The sequence below is a fragment of the Kryptolebias marmoratus genome, linkage group LG1 (genome assembly GCF_001649575.2).
Source record: "Kryptolebias marmoratus isolate JLee-2015 linkage group LG1, ASM164957v2, whole genome shotgun sequence".
In the NCBI taxonomy this organism is placed as follows: Eukaryota; Metazoa; Chordata; class Actinopteri; order Cyprinodontiformes; family Rivulidae; genus Kryptolebias; species Kryptolebias marmoratus.
In genome coordinates, this window is record NC_051430.1 from 25,095,774 (window position 1) to 25,118,997 (window position 23,224).

General features: G+C 39.8%; 1 protein-coding gene across 2 annotated transcripts in view; it reads right to left on the minus strand.

Moving 5' to 3' along the window:
* The window catches only part of arl15a (ADP-ribosylation factor-like 15a), a 91,188-nt gene that overhangs the window by 40,542 nt on the left and 27,422 nt on the right, over positions 1-23,224 (minus strand). For both annotated transcript variants that reach the window (XM_017412265.3, XM_025005135.2), the window contains exons 2-4: positions 16,174-16,318; positions 14,882-14,941; positions 1,871-2,079 (exon numbers count right to left, since the gene is read on the minus strand). In XM_017412265.3, coding sequence (XP_017267754.1) covers positions 1,871-2,079; positions 14,882-14,941; positions 16,174-16,318 — 414 coding nt within the window. The remainder of the gene's footprint in view (positions 1-1,870; positions 2,080-14,881; positions 14,942-16,173; positions 16,319-23,224) is intronic.

The window sequence follows — 23,224 nt, forward strand, 5'->3', positions numbered from 1 at the left end:
TAGCAAATGCAAAAAAAAAATGAAATAAATCATATTTATGCAGTCAAAATGATATTGCTCTGGGACTTTTCGTTCTACTTAGAAAAAGTTATTTGTAAAACAAAATTCTGCTCAATGAGGAGCTTGTAGCATTGAATACAAGTCAGAGCTTATGTGTGATTAAAACATACGACTCTGTTTGTGTCGCTCCACAGCTTCCATGGAGTCCTTCCACAAACCTACAGCATCCAAAGTTGACTTTCTGTGTAGCATCTATGCAGATTGTTGGAAAGTTAGCCTGAGCCAGAAAGAGGTGTGACAACTACAGATTCCATCACAAAAACAAGAACTAAGGAAATGCAGATAAATGACACAGACAACAGCTGCATGGGACTGTTTGGGGCGGTGGGGTGGACCATCTTTAGTTGAAGTTTTGCTGGATTAATATCAAACTTTGCCAATTTACTTGTTAAACTTGAATGTGATACTAAACTCCACTTTGTAATCCAATTGTTTTGTTTTTAATAAGTCGATCAGACAAAAGTATCGGAAAGACAAATGTAATCTAAAACGTTTTTATCACTGTGTTACTCTGCCGCAAAGAAATCTTTGACAACTATGAGTTCTGTTTTTTTCTGTGGCTAAACAAAGCAAAATGAGCAACACCAACAACACAAGAGTAGCCTGCAGCTCAGATTGTTCTGCAGATACAGCCTCAAACTGAACTTAAGTGGCAGAAACTCAATGTAACAGATAGGCATTTTTTTTTTTACTGAAGCCAAAAACCTGATGCAGAAACCTCCCAGGACCTCTACATAGAAGCTCCAGGTAAAGGAAAAGTCTCAAAAGGTTCAAATGTTTTGGTATTCAAGCGAGAAGGAAAAAGAGCTGCATCTTGAAACTTAGTCCATATTTTGCACCTTATTGTCTGAGAGTTTGGACAAAGAAATATTCTACAACAAATGCTACAAAATCATTTATCTTTGTGCTCAGGTACAAACATGTACACATCAGAAGCAACTATATTCAATCACACCTACATACAAGTTAGAAGTCAGCCAGCTGGGCTTAGTGCCTTGCATTTAAACATGCATTCATTTAAGAGCCTGACTCCAGCTCAGGTGGCACATTACCTGAGCTTGTCTAAAGACTGACATAAAAATGCCTTAAAGAGACAGATTCGTCTTTACAATCATATTGAAGGTTTCTAAATGTTATATCATCTGATACTTGTCATCATTAGAAACACTTCTTAAAGTGTCCACTACAAGAACTAAGGTATGAAGTTTGAATCTACACCAACCCTTTTAGGGTCCAGCCACAGATAGCAGCAGTATCCATTACTTCTCATCTCATCTACCTCCATTTGTAGAGGCAACTCACAAAGATCAGGATCCAAACTCTTGTTTTAAGGCCTGACTGCAGGTGTAGGCACTGCTTTCCCAATTCCAGATGAGATTTCTCTTACCTCCCAAAAAGTTTTCTACAAAAATGTTTGGCTGGTTCTAATTATGGCTCCCCACTGGGGACCAACTTGCTTTGGAAGACTCAACCAAGGTTGCGTCCAAAAAATCAAAACCTGTTTGAAGGGTCATGCAATCACATTCACTGTAAACCATTAAAATGGAATCTGTTTTTTTACATTAAGACTGACAAGTCATTATGCTGAAGACAGATGGTGCAACAAGAAAAGCACCTATTATGTAAAACAAGCTACTCATGTAAAAATGTTTATCCATGTGTATAAATATAATTCAAACATGAGAATGTTTTCTACATGCAATATGCTAAAAGTCTTCTAATGAACGGAAGGACAGTGTTTATGTGTAGAAGACAAGCTTGGTACGTAGGAGGAAATAAAGACAATAACATTGCAAACACCTCCGATTACCTGACTGGGGGTTCTTGCAGCAGGCTTGTCCTGGTGATTGGCAAGAATAAGGAAAGGCAGTGTGCAGAGCTGTGGGTGCTGCAGGGCCGAGTGGAGCTCATTCCGTGCCACCTCCAGGTCCTCATCCGATGAGGCGCTATCCAGTACGAAGACTACACCCTGTGACCCCTGGTAGTAACGACTCCAGTATTTCTTGATGTTGTCAGCTCCTGTAGAAACATGTGAAGCTGATAAATATTTGCTCTAATTATCTCCAACAGGCATGCTTCTATAAATAAAGTTGTGGTTGTCGAATGAAAACTGACAACAGAAATGTGAAAAGCTCTTAAAGTCATTAAAATTTAAATATTAAAATATTGTTTGTCGAAATCTGAATCACATTTATGATGCTAAACTTCAAAAGCAGCACTTCCTCTCCAGGGTGAACAATAATAGAGAAGTATTTTTTTTATTTTTGCAATTTTTACATTTTTTTTTTTTTTTCCAATTTCTTTAAAAAACCATCACAATCTAAATTAGGGGGAAAAAACAACCTAAAACTGATTCTGATAGAAGTGTGGAAGACAATAAATTACAAAAATACTTATCTACTCCCTTTTTTGTTGCAGTAAAATTAAAAAACCAAGTAGCGCAATGTGGAAATAAAACTGTTTTTTTTGTCTAATAGTCATCCTAACAATGAATCGACCCACTTTCTCGATCTGTTTGTGATCAGCTTTCACTGAATTATTAACCCCAGCCTCCCACATGTTTTTCAAAGTAACACAGTAATTCCAGCGTTCGGGAAGAGCCCGCAAGTTCTCGAAATGATTTAGGTCAGGTGAGTAAAGGGGGCCAGGTCACTGCTTGGAAGTCTTTGAAGCTTTTTCTGTCTATAAAAGCAGAGGAGCACTTGGATGCTTGTGATGGATTAAGATCAGAGAGATCTTGACCTCTGTAGACTTCTTCCTGTTTGGCTGCACAAAAAAATGGATCTACAAGAAAGTGGCAGCAGGTTTGAATGTAGATTTTCAGTCCTTCAACTTACAAAGGTTAGATGAGCTCAGCATGAACAAACGACCTGCAGGATGGAGCACATGTGTAACTGAAATGATATTCAAGGAGTAAACTTAGCCTGAAACTCCTCACCAGTCACTCAGTACATGTTTATAATGAGCATAACGGGTTCCTGGTACTGCAATGATTTTTTCCAGTTAAATTGACTTTTTTATTCTTTTTTTATTCTGCTGGTCAATCTTTTGGGTAAATTAAAAGTGTGGCATGAAACAACTTCAAAATATACACTCACAAGCTACTTTATTAGGTTCACGTGTTCAAATGCTTGTTAATACAAATAGCTAATGAGCCAATCATGGGGCAGCAACTCAATGCATTTAGGCATCTAGAAGATGAAGGTGACGAAGACTTACTGAAGTTCAAACAAAGGATCAGAATGAGGAAAAAAGGATTTAAATGACTTTGATGAGGCCTGGTTGTTGATGCTGCTCAGTATTTCAGAAACTACGGATCTACTGGGATTTCCATGCCCAACCACCTCTAGGCTTACAAAGACTTATAAGACCAAGCAATGTTTTTCCAAACTCTTATTGTCCAATTTTGGTGAGTCTGTGTAAACTGTAGCCTCAGTTTCCTGTTTTTAGCTGACAGGAGTGGCATCGGGTGTGGTGTTCTGCTGCTGCAGCCCATCTGCTTCAAGGCTGGATGTGCCGTGTGATCAGAGATGGTATTCTGCAGACCTTGGTTGGAATGAGTGGTTATTTGAGCTACTGTTGCCTTTCTGTCATCTCAAACCAGTCTGCCCATTCTCCTTTGCCATCAACAAGGGATTTTCTTCCACCCAACCACTGCTCACTGGATAGTTTCTGTTTCCTGGACCCATTTAGATCAGCTCTAGAGATGGTTGTGTGTAAAAATCCAAGTAGATCAGCAGTTTCTGAAAATTTCAGACCAGCCTGTCTGACACCAACAACCATGTTACATTCAAAGTCACTTAAATCACTTTTTCCCCCCTTTCTGATGCTCAGTTGGAACTTAAGCAATTCGTCATCACCACGTGGTGGTGTCTAAACGCATCAAGTTGCTGCCATGTGATTGGCTATTTGTGGTAACAAGCAATTGAACAGGTGGACTTAAAAAGTGGCCAGTGCGACTGCATGTTCGTGGCAGATGGCATGGCATTCCCTGATCTCAACATCATGGAGTCAATCTGGGATTATAAGAACAGGCAGAGGCAACTGAGACAGCCTGAAGCCACAGAGGAACTGTGGCAAGCCCTTCAAGATCTTTGAAACACTGTTTTAAAGTGGCTAAGAGATGGGAAACTTTAGAAATCAGCCTGAAATATTTCTGTTGCTAATCTGTAGCTTGCCCCAATCCATTTCACGTGCACAGAGAGCTGGACCTTCCTTTGCAAGAACAGTGCTCAACAAGAAAATTATTACGTTTTAAGTGCATGCCATTTTTAGCAACAGAGAAAAACTCACTGCTTTGCTTCTAATATGGCCAAAAATGTATGACAGACTGAGCTTTATTCCTGTGTGTGTGGTGGTGGTGGTGGTGGTGGGTGTGTGTGTGTGTGTGTGTGTGTGTGTGTGTGTGTGTGTTAGAGATATCCCAGTCAAGATTTAATGTCCCTGATACTGATCAGTCACTTAAGATGCCAATACTGAATCTCAGTTCAATAAATGCATTTTTCCCTGCAGCATACAGTTGCAATTTACACCCAATAAATGTCATATTTATGACTGAACTGTAGTTCTGCAATTCAAGAGAAAACAAGTCAAAGAGTAGCGCTTAAACGATTTCCCAAATGTTGTTTTCAGTTATTAAGATGAAAAATGAGATTTAATTTCTTTTGCACTTTGCCATAGTTCTTTTTTTAAACAAAAGTAAGCAGGCATAAAGCATTCTAAATGAATAAGTTGACAAAATTCCCCTGATTTAATGATTATGGATAAGTATGAATTTTCACTCTTGATTACACACAATGTTAGTGCAGAAACAAAACTGGAAGCTTTAAAACAAAGAAACCTTGAAATGAGCATAAAATAATTTGCCGAACATGCCGCTTTTATTTGGGAACATGTTGTCTCTCAGCAGATTCTGCAACGCTGGCTTGCTGGGCGTAAGCACACCCTGATGCAGCTCTGTTAGCTCTGCCTAAACTACCAAAGAGGGCCAAAAGCTGCTTAATGAGAAGGCCTCCTTAACGTTGATGTAGAGTGACCACTGCTAAAAAAACTACGCCTGAGTTGCTCTTTTTCCCCAGTGATGGTCCATCTGAAATCCTCTAAAGCCTCAGTGGCACCAATCACAGGCACAGGAAAAAACACATGGAGCCACTTGGTGAGCTGGTAAATCAAACTGAGCACCTCAAGAGCCCCATGTCTGTCTGTCTGTCTGTCATGGGGATAAAACACACGAGGAGCACACAAGGTGCCTGAAGCTATGATCAGCAGAGGAACACACACACTGGGTGACTCTTACACTGATGCTCAGCCATGGTTCTGCTGGTTTTACAGGCCTATAAAAGACCAAACTTGGACACATTAGAGTTTTAAATAATTTTGAATAGGAGACCATCTTATTAAAAACTGTGCACCTTGGTGAACTGATTCATATTTTTGAAAGCATCTGCATCATCGTTTCTTTTAAACCACCTTATATTTGAGTGATTCTGTTTGTCTTGAGGTTTTTGGGACAAGACTTAATATAAAGTTTTCAGTTTTCCCCAGCTGTCCAGCAAAAGCTTTTTAGTTTTGATTTATGTACAATTGAGCAATTTAAACAGCAGTTTAAATAACATCAACAAAAAATACCTCAAGCAAAACACTGACATTACCAGAAGACCATAAATTTAGTTTCTGAAGAACAATCATCTTAAATTAAAGTTCCCTTTCAAATCTGGGGGAAAAAAAAGCCTTTTTGTCCCCACTTAAGTTACACAAAACTGAGAAAATTCTGAGAAAATTTATTTCACTTCTCTATCTGTTGCGTTTTTCTTTTAGTAACAGCAAGCTTTAATTGTTAAGTTTATTATTTCACTGCTATTACTGGAAAAGATGATTTCCATCTCCCAAATGGGACAAAACCACCTTATTCAAGATTGTAAACTGTTTCATGTTGGAACTTTATCTCTTGCATTAAAATATATTAAAAAAAAACAACTAAATCCAGCTGACCATAGAAGTTGAAACCTTTCATCAAATTACAAACCAACACAAAATGACCCATAAAACTGAAACAGATGCTGTGTGGTGCACCTACACACAAAAGTTAAGAAATTTGCAATGGACATTCACGGATATAAAGTTCTCTTTTTTGATTTAATTAACTCAAATGAATGAATGTTGTACTTCCTCCAACGTGTTTTCTAATAAATGGTTCTAAATGTTTGTCCCAGGCTCACTAAACTTGTCATAACTGCATACAAACAACTACAAAGTGTTCTATTACATCGCATACGCAAATATGCAAATTTGCTGTCGGAGGATGAACCAGATCTGGTTAAAATGATCCTCCTCCATCTGCTAGGGTGACTTCCTTTGCGATCTTGTGAATTATTGTTTCGTTATTGTTGCTCACAGAGTTGGAATTGCCAAGAAATGACAAACTGTGAGGCTGGCGATTGTTAAAAATCACGCTGTGCTCTCACTGACATTTACCTCCCCTCCCTCAAGCTCTCCCTCCCTTCCTTGTTTCCTCCCCCAGTCAATCCACTCACACCTCTCGCTGGAGTGAAAAGCTATCAGACAAAGTGGCACTTGAGAGATTGTCTAGGAAGTTTCATCTAAGCCTGGAAATGGTGGAATGTCTGTCATGTTTCTTTGGAAATCGTTGGCAACTTCTGCCACCTATTGGTGTGACGAGGAGGATCTCTGAACATGATGTCATGGTTCTTGGATGGAGCTACAACATATTATTAATCAAATGAGTAAATCACGAGTGAGACCTCTTTGCTTTGATTGATTGCCCTCTCTGCCTCTCCTACATTAAGACTTTTGTCTGTGGCATCTGATTAAGGTTTGAAAGCACATTAAATAAACATCTTTTATACTCGTAGATGACGACAAGACATAAGCAGCTCAAAAGTCAATAATGCTGCCTAAGAGGTGAAAAAAGCATGTCAGCGAAGGTCTTTTCTGTCACTGACTGTGTAAAGTACTGAACCATGAAATGAAAGACTTATCGCCTCATTCATTTCCTGCAGGAACTCAGACAGCAAGAATTAAATAATGACTGCCTTTATTATGATGAATTACCAGAGAGATGGACGAAATTTGGGAAATTGCTCATGAACAAATATTAAGAAATGTGAACTCCTTGCAATCATCAGCTCATTAAAAGAATTACATTGTAGGCATTGTCAAATCTTCTGGTATGTTTACATTTCAAAGAGTAGTTTTCAACAGGCTTTTTACTTGTCTTGACTTGATACATAAAGCGGTTGTTTTAAAAAGTCCCTCTGGGATTTTGCAGACCTTATTTGTGACTGCTGCAGTCTAATATGTCTGATTCTGCAGTAGCTTTTTCGGACGGTTGTTATCAAAGTTGCTATGTTTTGTAGCTTAATTTTTTTTTTTTTTTTACCAAACTTATCATATGACTGATATAAACAAACCAAAGCTGTTTCAATGTCATGACCCAAATGAAAGGAATAAAGACAGCAAATCTGCTGAATATGATGAGTTACAGGCTCTGTGAACCAGCAGGTAATTTCTAATATGTTTTATGTCTTTGTTGCACATGTATGACATCAGCTGTTAATGACATAATAAACTTAAATCACTCTGACAGGTTGTCTCTGATTTAAGGTGACACTTTCTCTGGCCGGCAAAACCTTTTTCTTCCTCCATTTAGGAGGGGAACTCCTCTCTTGCCACTCATCGTCACCACTTCTAGCCGGGCTATGACCCGGCTGACTGAAAAGGAATGCACCCAATCATTCACCGACACGTTTAACAGAAGAGAAGTCCCTATGAAGCAAAGATTTTCATCTATGTTCAAACACAATGTTGCACATGGTGCCAAACGGTTTTCCACCACTGTCAAGCAAAACTTCAAATGGATTTAACTTGTTCAAATTTCAGCTGTAATATATGATGGCAAACGTGATTCTCTGTTGTAGGACATGGGTTTTGGATTCCAGGAAGTGAAAGTGGGCCGGGGGCAAAGGTGATAGGTTCAATTTACAAAAGTGTTGCAGCAATTGGTCAAACATGCTAAACTGAGCAGAGCTTGTGGGACTTGGTTGAATTTATGGTAACGGTTGCGACTGCCGCTCTGCAACATCCTGGAGGGATCGACTAAAGGCAGAAAGAGCAACAACACAACTCATCGTGTTAGTACAACTGTCAGTCAAGACTAAATATCATAAAACTTAAGATGTGGCCATATTACATAACTATCTAAAGAATCTGCTTTTGGCAACAACAAAAAAAAAAGTATCTTCTCTGTCCCATGATGAACTCAATCCCTGTGTGAGTGTTAAAGATTTAAACAAGATGATGCCTTGGCTCAGTTGCTGTTTTTTTTATTTTTATTTTTCTCAACGACTTATGAGCAGCATTTGAGCAAGGCTGTGATTTTATCAAGGTGGACAATATTGTTTCTGCCTGTGTCTGCGGGTGTTTGTCTGTCTGTTACCAAAATATCTTTATGAACCAGTATTAGAATTTTGATGAAACTTGAAGAAAGTAATCACAGGATGTACTGTACATCTACAACTGATTAACATTTGGAGCCAATTCCAACTTCAAACAAATAGACTTTAAACTACAAAACAAGTGGATAGTAATCTGTCTGGAGGGAAACATACTTTGGACCAAATCTTGACTCAATTTCATCCATAAAAATTTTTTTTTTTTTTTTAAGTTTCAAACTCTGTAGCAAATAATGCTGAAGAGATGAGTAATACTTGATTTTTTTTAAACAAAAAAGAAACCAGCCATGCAGGGCTTTAGGTCTGATTTCAAGATTTAGCTCTCATGGGCATTAAATCTGCGTGTTAATGATTACACTGTAAGATGATCTGCAGTGCTTTGTTGCCATCTGATGATTACATGCATATGTGCAGTCAAAATCTCACAAAAGTTACCACGACTAACCAATGGCGCCGACTCTACTTGTCCAGAAAACATTTCTTGTTGTGTTGCTGTTAAGACAATACCTTTTAGAGCTGGAAAAAATCCCAGTGAGATTTTAATCAGAAACATGCCATTAGTGAGGGTTTGTAGCTTGTTTAAAGATTTAAACAGGTTTAAGTATACTCTAACGGGTCTAATACTTGGTCTTTTATAGAACAGGTTAAATTTATTCAGGACAAAATCTAAAGATTAGCTGGGGATAAAAATCCTTAGTTGCTGCAGTAGTACCTTTATGATTGCTGAAACAATGACACATTCAAATGTAGAGAAAAGTGGCAAATACTGTACAATATTCACTAAAATATGGTCAGACAAAACACTTCACAAACTCTAAATGTAGGTTAAAAAGACAAAAGTGTGAACTGTTTACACTTTGTGTTGTTAATCTTTACATCAGAATTATACAACACATGAGGTTCAGAGTAAATAATTCTGTGAAAACCATTTTTTTAAAGTGAAGGATTAATAAATGTCAGCAAAACATCCATTCTGGATGTAAAACAGTTTAATGTTTTATTTTTTTATCCATACCCATTGTCTCAGTCCTGCTCAAAACTAATTTACAGGTTGGGATTTTAGTTATCAGTTCCTGCACTTTTTTTTTTATTATTATTTTACGCAGACTTGATGCAAACACATAACATTGTTTGATACGAACATCCTGTTTTGGTTCTCTGCAGCAAATCACAGAACTATAAACTTTCCTGTCACCTCCCATCAAAAATCAGGACACCATTGAATTCAACATGATAAAGGTAAGTGAGCAGAAATTAAAACTGTATTCGACAAACAGAGTAGTAGATTGAAAAATGTCCACAAATCGGGCTTTTGTTTTTGATTACTTACATACATAATTGAAAACTAAATGTACTGAGAAAATATATTCCTATAGAAATCATTATTCCAATAATGTAGCGGGAGGAGGAGGAGGGAGACGCTGACATCTGTGCTTCCACAAACAAGTGGTTTCAGTGATCAGGTTACAGGTTTTGTGTGTGAGAGGTTTGAGTTAATGAGGCAAACTTTGAGACAAATAGCAGTAAAATGTAAGCAATAAAATTTAAAGAGAGAAGAGAATCTTTTACTAAAACTCAGATTATTTTTACTGCAGCGTTTAGCGTTTACGTTCCCGAATTCATCCACAAATTAAAACGGCGTGTGATGAGCCACATTTCAGCTGTGATGAAAACCCCAAACCCTTTTCTTACATTTGGTTTGAGTGCTGAAGCTAGTTTTGTTTGTTTGGGCATTAACAGGTATTGTTACAGATTCACAGCCAGAATAAACAATAGGATGCTTTCCATGAACATTTCTGCCTCCCACAAGTTATTTGGAAGTTTTCAACTAAAACAAACATATATATATATATATATATATATATATATATATATATATATATATATATATATATATTATCTTCATAGTTGAAAATTAAAAACACAGAAGGCAAACAATGAAGTGACTCTAATGACAAACAGACAATGTTTTCTTTCTAAATCAAACAGCTAGAATACAATGGGGGCGGGGGGGTGTTGGGAACAGAGACGGAGCCGTGGCAAATAAAGCATTCATACTTTATTGGGAAATGAGATGGAGCTGGGGCGAGTTGGAAAACCCCTCAGCTGTTGATACAAAGGTTGACCTGCAGCATCTGAGTCTGACTAAATGATTCCTCTAATCATACACCAGCCCCTCTGGTTTATGCAGATAATTGATCCCAGTTGTTTACAGAAATGCTGCGTCACAGACTGCGTGTGAGGAGTTGTGTTATTGTTTGTAAGCCGTTTGGTTGTAGGTAGTCGTCATTACCCTGACTGGCACAGCTGTTAATGTTTAAATAATGTGACCGATTCAAAGTGTAATGATAAAATTCACAACATCCTGCTATTTATATTACTCTTTATCCAGTCCTCTCTCCCATATGTGTCTCCCCTTGTTCTTGACCTTAAAACTTTGCAAGCGCAACATCAAAACGAGCCGTTTTTCAGTGTTTCCGAAATTTGACCATCGAGAGCCGGTTTGGCAAATCCCTTTCAAGACTCTAGACCCGATGGTATCTGTCATGCACCATTCAATCAGTATCATCATGAAAAAGTACATCAAAGATGAGAGCATCCCTGAATGAGGCCTAAAATGAGATCGGTTACACTGGTACCCTCAGAACTCCAAAATCACAGCAGCGGCTGCCATCAACTACTTTAAACCAAAATGGCAATTTACAAATTACTTCACAGTCGGAAAAGCTTCCCTGCTGGGCATATAAACTCAAACTGTGGTGATATTTGATAGTGTTCGGAGTCACATTTGATCTGTGATGACTACCATGTATTGGTTTTGTTCAAAGATATGCCTGCATACTTTCTTTGCCTGTTGTTGGTTAGAGAGGGCTGACAAATGATTTGCAGTGTTATTTTTTTTTCCTCCTCCTCCTCTTCGCCTATGTTCTTCATGGTGGCAAGATAATAAAAGTCTGACACGTTCAAACTGAGCATGCTCCACAAGTCTCGCATGTATTCATCATTGATGTCAGAAAAGCATTTGCTCTTCTACAAATAAAGGCTAAAAAATCTAAAAAACCTGTATTTTTCCAACAAAGAAATCCTAAAATAAAGCCAAATATTCAGTTTGCTTAAATAAAACTATCTACTTCAGATCAAAAAGCGCAAGTATTCACCACAGCTCGAAAGAGGAACAGCAGTGAGTTGTGATTATTAGGACCACGTTATCAGCTGTCACTGCGTGACATGAATGCTCACTGTGAAATTGCCCGTCTAGACTTGACGTCATATCACTATCCACACACACACACACACACACCAGAGGTGCCCTTCCCATCTAAGCCTTATACCTGACACCAGTCAAGTAACAAATGCTTGCGGGACTAAAGATTACCCTGATTCAAAATTCTCTGAGTGAAGCGAATGAAACGATCACATTTAAGTTTGATGAAACATAAAAAAAAACATCATTTTCAATACTTTTTTAAACGTGTTTTTACAAAGTAACACAAGGAGCCACACAAGGAACAATGCATTGCTATATTAAATTTTTCTTTGGTTTGTTATTTTGAAGTTATACATAAATGTGCACAACTCTTGTTTATTTAAAAAAAAAAAACACTGTTTAATCAATACAACGCCGCCTTATATTTTGCTATAAAAAACTCCAGATACTGCAAGCATCTGGCAAGAACTAGGTCATTTAAATACTTAAAACATTTTAGCAAGACAAAAAAAAGGAAAAAGAAAAACACTCGTCTTATGAGTGAGTGTTCTTCATCAAGCACTGATGGCATGCAAAGGAAAGCTTTAGAAAAGAGAAAAAGTGGACCTGAGAAGAAAAAGAACAAAATATTGAAAACTGCAACACAGTTCAGGTGAAACTGTGAAGTCAAAAGGGCCGAAACAGAAAGAAAGAAAAAGAGGAAAGAGAACAAAAAAGACAACAGAGACGACAAAAGTCTGAGTGAAACCAACATATATCCATTCTGAATCTCCACAGGCATCATCAGGGACGCCCATTTGTCCTCTGAGCTGGACCTCCAGGTTCAAAGAGGGCTGGCATTTCTCGCATCGTACTGCAGTTCGCTAAAAATGCAGAGCGTAGCTTAGATCGGCAGTTCTCAAGGCTGGGGTCGAGACCCCATCGTGGGTCGTGAAACAACAAGTGAGGGGCCTTGAGTTGATTTACAGAAATCAGAGAAAACTGAAAAAATAACTGCTAATAGCACATTTTTCCACAATAATGTATTTTTTTAAACGGTGATAAATACTTAAGAAACACTTCAATAGTTACAAGTTAGTGTGGTCGCTATATTCTTGTTTTTTTTGGCTTAATAGTAATATTTATACACTTCAACCATCAGTTGTTGGGGTCTCAAGTCGTTCCTGCTGCTATTTTGTGGGTCAGAGGCTGAAAGATTTGGGAACGACTGGCTTAGATTATTTTTACACTTAATTTAAAAACAAAAAAGCTCAGCTCAAATCACTATACGCATTGCTCAAGTAAAAAATGTCACTTGCACTCTAAATTAAAAAGGGCAAATCAAAACTCTCGATTGCGTCTACAGTTAACCGAAAAATAAAAAGGTTTTTCATCCAGTTCAACGCCAACTACTCCTTTATTACAAAAAGCCGGGGTAAATCAAAAGCAGAGACAAAAGTTGTAGGAAAGTAAAAAGCACAGAGAAGAAGCCTCGTCTCTTCAAACTTGTGTTTCTGTCTTTGTCTTAGTCGAGGCTGACTGAAGAGAACAAGTCACAACAATACTGTGTAAAAAAAGAGTGTTTCAGCAAAAATAGTGACATTTGTGCGTCACATTTCGTATCATTTTCTGCATCATTACTAAACAACAAAATAACAAAACTGAACCAGGCATGTTTGTTGTTTTTTAACAGACAGAGATAAAAGTCTTAAAATAAAAAAAAAAACAACAGAAAGGGAAACTGTTGAGCAAGTTCCAAACTGTGTTGTGTAGAAAAGGGCCGTTTTATAAATCCGTAGACGACCTCTCTGACCGGAGGAATATTACACAACTCTGCCTGGAAAACACGTTTACGTCACATACATTTGGAAGAAGTTCACGCAGCAAAACATGTCAACATCTCACTTCAAACAGAACCCCAAACTCAATAATCTGCTCCAAAAAAAAAAAGTGGTCGCCTGTAGAGGCGTCAACACATGTGCATCGCATGCTTGTTTCTCATCTCCGGCGCTCAGATAGCATCATAACACCCCCACTAATTTCTGATCTCTGTGCATGGGTTGTAAAAGACGAGGAGAAGACGAGCAGGAATCCAAGCAGGGGGGCAAACAGGAAAAAAAAAAAAAAAAAACAGGACAGTTTTTATCTTCCTTTGCTGTGGTGGCAGTCTATACCAGCATCTCTAAATCAAATTTGTCATCCGTGGAACGAGCGTTTTTCCAACCACAATAATGTTACCACCACCAGACTGGGTTTGACCCCATCCAGTAAAACCTCTTTTGAAAACCGCCTAATGTGCTCTGTCCAAATTTGGTAGCATCCTCTTTGGTGGTCCCCCCCCTGTGCCTCTTTGTGTATGTGTGACATGTGTGTGTGTGTGTCAGCGTACGAGTTTCATCCTTTCTTTTCAGAAAGGCAGTTTGAATTATTCTTGATATACGCGGCACCTGTTGTATGTCTACAGTTCATAGATAAACACAACTATAACTAAACTAAACTAAATCTACTTGTCGCATAGCTAAGTTGCCTGTGGGAGAGGCAGAGCTCTCTTCAGGCTTCCTTGAACGCTTCTTGCAGCGTTTGTTTTGGTCATGCACTTCCTTGAGAGCTGGCCATTTCCAGGAATAAGAGGCTGCAGATCGCGCAACCACTTCAGAAAACACTAACAGGGTCTGATGTATGTGCGCAGGTGCCTGCACCGCATCCAAAGGTGCGTTTCTCCGAAAGGTACAAACAGAGCCACGCGGTAGCAACGCTGGCATACAGGCTAGATGTTATTTTGGAAAAGAAAAACACTGAATCGTGATTATTTTCAACGGAAACCGTCTGCATGTGCTTAAACACTCCGACAACATGTTTTGAGGAGGATCTGTGGTAAACTAACACAGGAAGTCACATCAAAACAGGTGGTAGTACATTCTCACTCGATGTTTGCTCCATTACCTTACAAAAACACAGAAACTCTGAAGACTGAAACAAAAAAAAAAAACATTTTTATTACCTCCTAAAGAACAGTGACTTATTGAGCTTTTTGTGATTGACTCTTGACTTACTGTTGCTTTAAAATAAATCCTCCGTTACAAATGTAAAACGTTGGTGCCGTTTTGTTGCTAAATACATACAGCTAAGGTCTGCAGACAAAGACTGAGCACATGTCTCTTACCTCCAAGTTCTTTTACATTCAAGATGGCATTTGGGAATGGCACGGCTTTAATGCAAAAACCTGAGGGGAGAAAGAAAATCTGTTATTACAGTAAAATAAAGTAAGTCAGTTTATAACAATGAGGGTTTGTTTAAAAATAAAAAATAAATCATATTTAGGTTTACTCAGAGTATTTGGAGTCCCCCTTTCTAGGACTGAAAACACATTGAAGCTGTAAACATTTTTGTGTGGTCCAGTTTAGCATATCAGAAAAACAAGAAAAGCTGAGCCGAAAGGGCTTCATTGGGTTCAGCTGAAGACAGCCTAAATGTGTAAAGTGCTTCTCTGTGTTACGTGATTTATTTCTGTGGCTGGAAATGGGAAACAGTAGAACACAGTAAAGGAAACCAAAGACGGAACAGATATAATTTGGCTCAAATTATGTATCAGTTTCGGAGCAGTAGTTCTGTTTTTCAACAACGGCAACAGATGAAGGAAAATATGGAAGGAATTGAGGATTATTATTATTTTCTAAACCTTTAAGCCTTGTTTTTAAGCACATAACAACAAAGTCTAATAGTTAAATGGGATGTGAGGGAGGCCACAGCAGAACTTCCTCATATTGACCCTCATGATTGTCCCTTTTTAAATGTCAGCAGAAGAAGCTACATTAACTGAAATAAGTCCCAGTTAAGTAAAGTAACACGCATACTTTCTCTGCTGAGGAGGAACTAGCAGCAGGCGCAGACAAAAGTTCAGTCCACGGAGAAAAACAGACTTACTGCACATTTAGGGGCTGCTTTATATTTAGCTTCTACTGGACAAAGACTAAATCTCAAATGGAACCTCTGCAACAGCTCAACATCACTGCTGTCAAAGCCAGGGGAGGAGGGAGGAATGTCAGAGTTCTTAAGGGACTGCGCTGCATATATGGAAAGCAGTGCTCACCACCGGGAAAATGATGTACTAAACACAAAAGCCTCCTGCTCCCCTGGACATGCTTTAACGCCAGCTTCCATCTGAACCGGAGCAGAGACACAAAGCTTTGGCGGGTGACAAACTGGCATCCACTCTGGAACAAACGCCGGGACTTTGAGTGTGCGGGGAAAACGTTCATTCCCCTGGCTGGAAAACCTGGATAGTGTAATATTTCCATCGTGTCAGTCTGAATGAAAAGATGAAGACATTTCAGAAGCTCGGGAAGCTTTAACATGCACTAGAAAGGAAATGGTTTTACCTGAGGAGGGTGTTTGCTTCCAAGTGCAAATACTTTCCCTCCAAAAGACGTGACGCTACACGGAATTAGCACGTACCTGTTGTAGGAACGATGCCGTCAGTGCTCTCACTGCACAGGCGTGAGAGCAAGCTGGTCTTTCCAGCACCTGTCAGGCCAATGCACACCACATCATACTCTGGTCTTGGCGGTGGGGGTCCTTTACAGCACAGTGCCCGGAAACACTAAAAAAAAAAAAAAAAACACACACACAAAGCAATGAATGTAAAATGAGCCACGCAAAAGGAAAAGAGAATATTGGCTCTGGTTGAAACATGTACACTGTGAGTTTGTGGTCAGTGATGAATATTTCACTTTTGTATTAATAACTTATTTTGATAAAAAATAAGCACTTTTAAGAAAAAAAAAGAATGATGAATGCGGACTAATAAAATTCCACAGCGTTAACTACTCAGGACATTCAGATGCATGCGTCTAAGTGCTGCTGGTGGATTTTTTTCTGTCTGCATGTGGACACTGTCTGACTGGGCCCTTAAGCTGTCTCTACATTAATCACGACCCGAGGCCAAGAACCCTGCTGTGAGATGTTAGGAGGGAGCAAACGCACCAAGGACCGTAAATGAGATCCTTAAACTTATGTGGAGAGATCAGTATCCAAAACTAAAGAGAGATCTCTTTTATAAGCAAGAGAGGAACCAGCCTGGACATGGCCGGGCAGACACAATCTCTCTCTCTCTCTCTCACACACACACACATCCATCTTGTAGATCACATTTCAGATGGAATATCATCACAATTTTTTCCTTTAATCATGTCAGCAGATGACCCTGTTCTGCCCTCTGTTGCTGTTTTCAACTAAAGACTCTGACAACAAATCAAACGTGGATGTGGATGTGAACTGATCCACGTAATAAAGGTGGCAATCAGCCTCACTGCCTGTTCCTACTGTCTATTGTTAATACTAAAATATGTCTTATAATTTTAATGAAAATGGCAACGATTGTGCATGAGCAGTTTTGTTTTTATCTAACAATTATGCATGTAATGGAAAAGTTGCAATCCAGCCATTTACGCTCTGTCCCTGTGATCTTAAACATCATTAAAAAGTACAAATGACTGGGCTGAAATGATACAAACAAATGACACATTAAACCAGCACTCAGTGTCTGCGTTCTTAAATGTTTGCTACAAGTTCCAGATTGAATTTTAGGCATGACGAGGACGCAGCCTTACGTGAGAGAAATTCAGCAACACGAGCAAGAATCATTTGACGTTTGTTTCTTTGAAACTCGAGGGCAACAACAGATCAGAAAACAGTGTTTAAAGGCTCCGATAGCAAAACATCAGCGATCACTAGGGTCAGTTTTCAGAGCCATGCCAAAACTGAGCTGCTGTTTGATGGAGATGTGGGGAATCTGCTCCAGCAGAACCAGACATCGGCTGAAGGGAACCCGACCCCCGCCGACTCCTCTGTGAACCCACCAGTCTGCTTAAACAGGAAACATTCTCCTCTCCCAGAAAAAAAAAAAAGGCAAGATCAGAAACACACGCGTGTCAGATGGGGGAACACATGTACAAACTTGGTTGAGTTAGGTCATACTCTTCTCTCTGCTGCTTATGTCTTTCTTTGCCACCTTCTTTTCCCTGCAGCTGCATGTAAAAGTTTCTGTAGAAAATTAATCAACCCTTCAGTTCTTGGAGCTGAAAGCTGTTCAGTTGGGGGGAAAAAAAAAAAAAAAAAGTTGGCATGACTGAAGCTGCACCGAGTTAGACGACTTATTTATTCGCCCTCATGAGTGTAAATGACAACAACGGGAACAGAGAAGGTCGCCGCCTTGTTGGCCATGTGAGAGCAAACAGAAAGGATTTCACAACAGTAACTAAAGGAGCTTCCAGGGCCTGACCCCGGGGTCCCCATGTACACAGTGGCCCCTGTGAGAAAAAGCGATGGCAGCTCCCACCTCTGGCCCTCCTTGACAGCACAAGATTGACGAGGAGAGCCGGTCAAAAGCCTCAAAGGAGAAAAATAAATATGTCGAAAGGCCTTCGCTTACCTCAAGACATGCCCCTGCCCTGTCACCCCCCCACACATCTGATGATTTGAGAGGCAGTGTGCTGTGTCACTGAAACTGAGAGCTCAAATCCGTCTGCCTCATGACAAGCTCCATAAATCTCCAAGTCATCCAGACAAACAGCTGAAACAGAGACTGTATTTAAAATATACAGTCTACAATAAATGAGTCGAATATTCTCGCTTATAACTTCACATAGAATTAAGTGCCAATGGATGCTGATCAGCTATAATTCATTGTTTATTAAAGCAACCAATAAACTCTTACAAGGCAATGTGTGCATTAAAAAAAACCTTCCTGCCAAAAAAACTCAGCAAAAGAGGTCTGCCATTCCTTATTGATTAGCTGCCTCTGGTGGATCTGTTTTTACCCTGCGTCCCTGAATGATTTGCTGAGACATTACCTCACTGTTGAGAAAGCAGATTAGCTAGGCTTTATGCAAATGAGCATCGTATCATTTAGGCCAAACCCAGACAGCTTTTTGCAGATGAAAAAGATGCATGACAGAAGGAAGAAAAATGGGCTCCCTAGCTTAAATATAAAAAAAAAGTCAAAACTTTTTATGGGTGACATAATATGGCTTCTTGGCAACCAGAGATCAAGAAGACTTTGAATTTTTATAAAGATTGGCATGAACATCGTAGCTGCAGGACTCTCTCTCCCCCTAGTGAAGGGCTCGGATGGTCTCGTCAACTAATCATAATCCATCATGATTCAAGTTCTACAGATGTAGTTGGACAGAACAGGAACCAGGCCTATTTAGAAAACCACTCCGTATTTTTAGAGGTAATAAATGTGGCTTAGAGGGAAACCGCAACCACCACAGCAGCAGACAAGTTCATGTTTCACTCTCATATTCTGTGGCTACTGTTGAGACGCCACAGGATGGAAACGAGGCAGCAGCATGACAGCCTGTTCCAAACTGAGGCTCCCTAACAAGCTTCCAGTTTGGGCGGAGAGCTTATTTTTCTTGTCTCTGTTGTGAAATATTATCATCATCACAGATACTATTGCTAACGAATATACAAATATACCAGCTACGGTGATACAAATATTGATGCAGAACCTAACCAGGTGTGCAATATCTACAAATGCTACTCAAATACCCAGAAAGTGAAATAATGCTTGTAATTTCTTCAAAAACAAAAGCAAAAAAAGAGAAAAATACAGCCTTTCTGAATCATTAGGATCATTAATTTTGTGTTTATACAGATAGAGACAAAATATCCACACCGTAGTTTGGCAAAAAGTCACAAAAAGTGCCAACATTAGGCTCAATGTACACTTCCAACAGCGTGATAAGGCAGTGAAGGAATACTAATTTACTGGAAGGATGTTTATAATTAATTTATGGAATCATTTTTAGATTGACTGCAGGAAACAAAAGAAATTCCTGCAAAATCCAAAGGGAACAAAAGTTTCCATCTCATCCATGTTTTACACAAGGTGTAGGGGATATTTGTTAACCTCAAAACAATCAATGAAGAGACTGTCCTTACAGTGGCTCTGAGTACATTCATGCACAAGTAAATGTTTATCATGAGTTTGAGATATAATAGGTAATCTCCTAAACAATAAGAAAAACAACTTCCTTGCCGGGCCTCCCCTCCAACACTTGGGACACATCAAGCTTAAAGGTATTAATTTAAAAAAAAGTCATGAAGACTGGTAAAATAAACACCTTCATAAAGTAACAAACGACATTTTTCTCATATTGGTGGGTAATGTGTCTTTAAGTTAAAAATTTGCAACCAAAAATTGTGATTTCTTCTTGTCGGATGTCCTACTCGTTCTTTTATCTTTCACGTTTAGCAGCAGATTTACTTTTATATTTTCACCTAAACATCTCAGAGATTCTATCTTTGTCCAATTCCATCATATTTGTTTACCTACACAGACTACGGCCAACCTAATGTAGGACATAACATGACTTCTGCTTCCACATAGTTTATGCCAGATTCTGTTCAGTGCTTTGTTTACATTGAGTACGTACCCGCATTTCATTAAGTGGAAAACTCCTGGAGTAAATGCTTTCAAACTGCTCAGGATAACATTTTCTATTTTATGTTTGATTTCGTACCTTGCAATGAAGTACTTTTAAATGGTTTTCAGTTAGCTCTCAGAGTAGACAGAGCCAACAAGTAAAAACAGTGCCTTTAAAAAAAAGGCGCTGTACAATATTTATGCTGGGCATCTACAACACCTAGGCACACCACAAAGCAAACAACGTGTCCTCGCTGGATGCCACTTCCTGACAACAGCAGACCTACTAAAAGAAAGAAGAACATTAAAAAAAGAGGACACCCAAGGCAGTGGCCTCTCGTAGCCATAGCCACTACAGAGAGACAGACACAGGACACTGATGGGCGCGCAGGCCGTTTTTATTTTTCCAGACCAAGTGTCGGGACAACACTTGCGTGCAGGGCTCACTCTTGACCTTTGGCAATGACAGTCCTTTATATGGGCGTCCCAACGGAGGAACAGCGCTAACAGCTATGTGTGTAATACACACCGTCCACAGTCATAACATGCAGCGGAGAAGGACATACAGGAAGGCAGGCTGCTGGAGCAAAACGTAGAGGGAAGCAGGGGAGGTGGAGGGAGTAAAGTGAGGGGGGTAAAGAGGGGGATGGACAGCCACATTCATTCATCCTCATTCATCTTCTCTCCCCCGCCTTCAGTTGTTGTTGTTATTTGCCGCTTTGAAGCCAGTTTGGGTGGGGGGTGAATGGTGGGACACAGAATGAGCGAGTACAGTGAGTTGGAGGGGGACACTGCATGCCATTCTCGTTAAGGGGTGAGAGAGATGTGGTGGACACACGAGGCTGGTCAATGGAATCTTCCCATGCTTTGCTGTTTCCACACAACTGCTTAAATTCTCATTCGGTTTATTGTATTTCAAAACACAACTCATATTTCAGACCTGCACATTCAGTCAGCTGAATCTCTCACATTTTCTAACCACCATTAGAATCCTTACATGACTGGCAGCAGATCAGGCACAATCGGGACTGCTTTCTGAACATTTAACAGCAAAACAAAACAAAAAAAAGTAGATTTGGCAACACACACACCCCAAAAAAACAACTATGATATGCTTTCAAGTGTAGGTGCAGGTGATGAAAAACAAGAAATACTGCACTTCACAAATGATGGCCGGATAAGGTCAGTAAACAGGTGGCATTCATTACCCCGCATTAAAAATAGATCACCTACACATGCACACACACTGTCAAAGAGTACACTGGAACATTTAGGGGACACGCACCACTCTCATTCTGTGCCTCAATATTGTTCATCCGTCCAGCTGTGGGGAATATTTTAAATGGAGTGAATCCTGAAAATGTCTGCTGTTGATTTCAGCAGCTTCAAACGCAATACAACAAAGACCTGCTGGGACAGACATAAAGACAAAGTCACAGACACAAAGCAATAATAATAAGATACAACTGTCTGCAACAGCCCAGCATCCCCTTCGGTGAAGCAGACTCTCACTTGAGTCAACAACACGAGCCGCGATCCATTATGCTGCTCATCTGTGTGTGTCTGTGTGTGTGTGTGTGTGTGTGGGGGGGGGGGGGAAGGAAAGCCCTGTTTTAAAACTGATTTGCTTGTCACCGTTTTGCAGACACATCATCCCTTTTCTTCCAAAAACCAAGACACACTCGCTCCGTCTCCCCATCTTTCGCTCCACTATCACCCCCGCAAACCAATTCATTCATCCCACTTTTGTCTGTCTGGCCCTCGTTTCAGAGCTCCAACACTATTGCCCTGACGCTAAGGTGTCTGGACAAGGAGACAAACTGGAACACACAAACACAAACACACACTTCGGAGAGCTAAACAGTGAAGTTAGAGCGCCCCCCAGCTTCCTGCCGGAACATCCTTACATTGTTGCACTGCAGAGAAGGTGGCGATGTTCTGCTCAAAAAAGAAAGAAATGAATGAACAAAATAAAATTAGCTCAAAAGGCTTAAAACACGAACGTACTGCATTTTCATTTTGCTATCACTGTTTTTATTTCATAACTCAACACTACTATGAAGTGTGGAAAGATGAAATAACTTTTTTTTGCTATAACATCCCTGAAAAAAATCAAATTTTATTAAGGGGAACAAAATGTTCTTGAAAAAAAAAAAGAGAACAATGGAAGAGCAATGCGTGCTCTTTAGAAATAAACATGCTATCATCTCAGTGACAAGTGATGCGACTGAAGCTTTAAGTTCACCATAACGACATTTAGGACAGGTATTTTATGTATGATCTGAACAGCAGACCCTGCTACCCTCTAACCTCTGTGCTTCCCCGTCTCAGTAAGCAGCTCCAGGGTTCACCCTGTCCTATCTGGGCTGACATGGTAGCTTGTGACCCTGTGTGGCTGAGGAGGAGGCCAGATCAAAGGCAGAGAAGCAGCCTTGGAAAAACACTTGGGCTGAGAATGGACGGGATATCTGTCAGGAAGCCTTTCCCACTGGGCTCACTAGTGCTAGAGCCCGGAGATCACGTTACCACCCAAAAATGCCAACATGAAAGAGGGGGCCACGCTCTAATCCACATACATTGGGCTATGTCTGTCCTCTGCTTGCACTCCACCACCAAATAATGTATCCCCTCCCTCCCCTCCGCTCTGTATCTCAGAGTCACCGCCAAACCACAACAATGTAACACGTCCACTAGCTTCTCTGCACCAACACCTCTCCCTGCTCCCAAACCCTTCATCCCAAAAAACACTGGAGCTTCATCACAGAGGATTAACAGGAAACCTTGACACAACCTATTGTTGGGCAGACAGAGGGGGCTTGGGTGGTTTTGCCACCCTGAGAGGGTCTTTTTTTTTCCGCTGGGGTTGTGATGCTTTTAGAAAAGAAAAAAGAAAGAAAAAAAAAAAAACTAGAAGACTTAATGCCCCCAGCCCTCTCACTAAACACATTGTCATAAACACATAAGTAGTTGGGGTTGGCAAGAGTTGTGCAGTAGCATGCAGGGTCTTAGAATAGAAGGATGCAGAAAGAGATAAAAGCTGGGGCCATGGATGGTGCGTTAGCTGAAGAGTGTGGG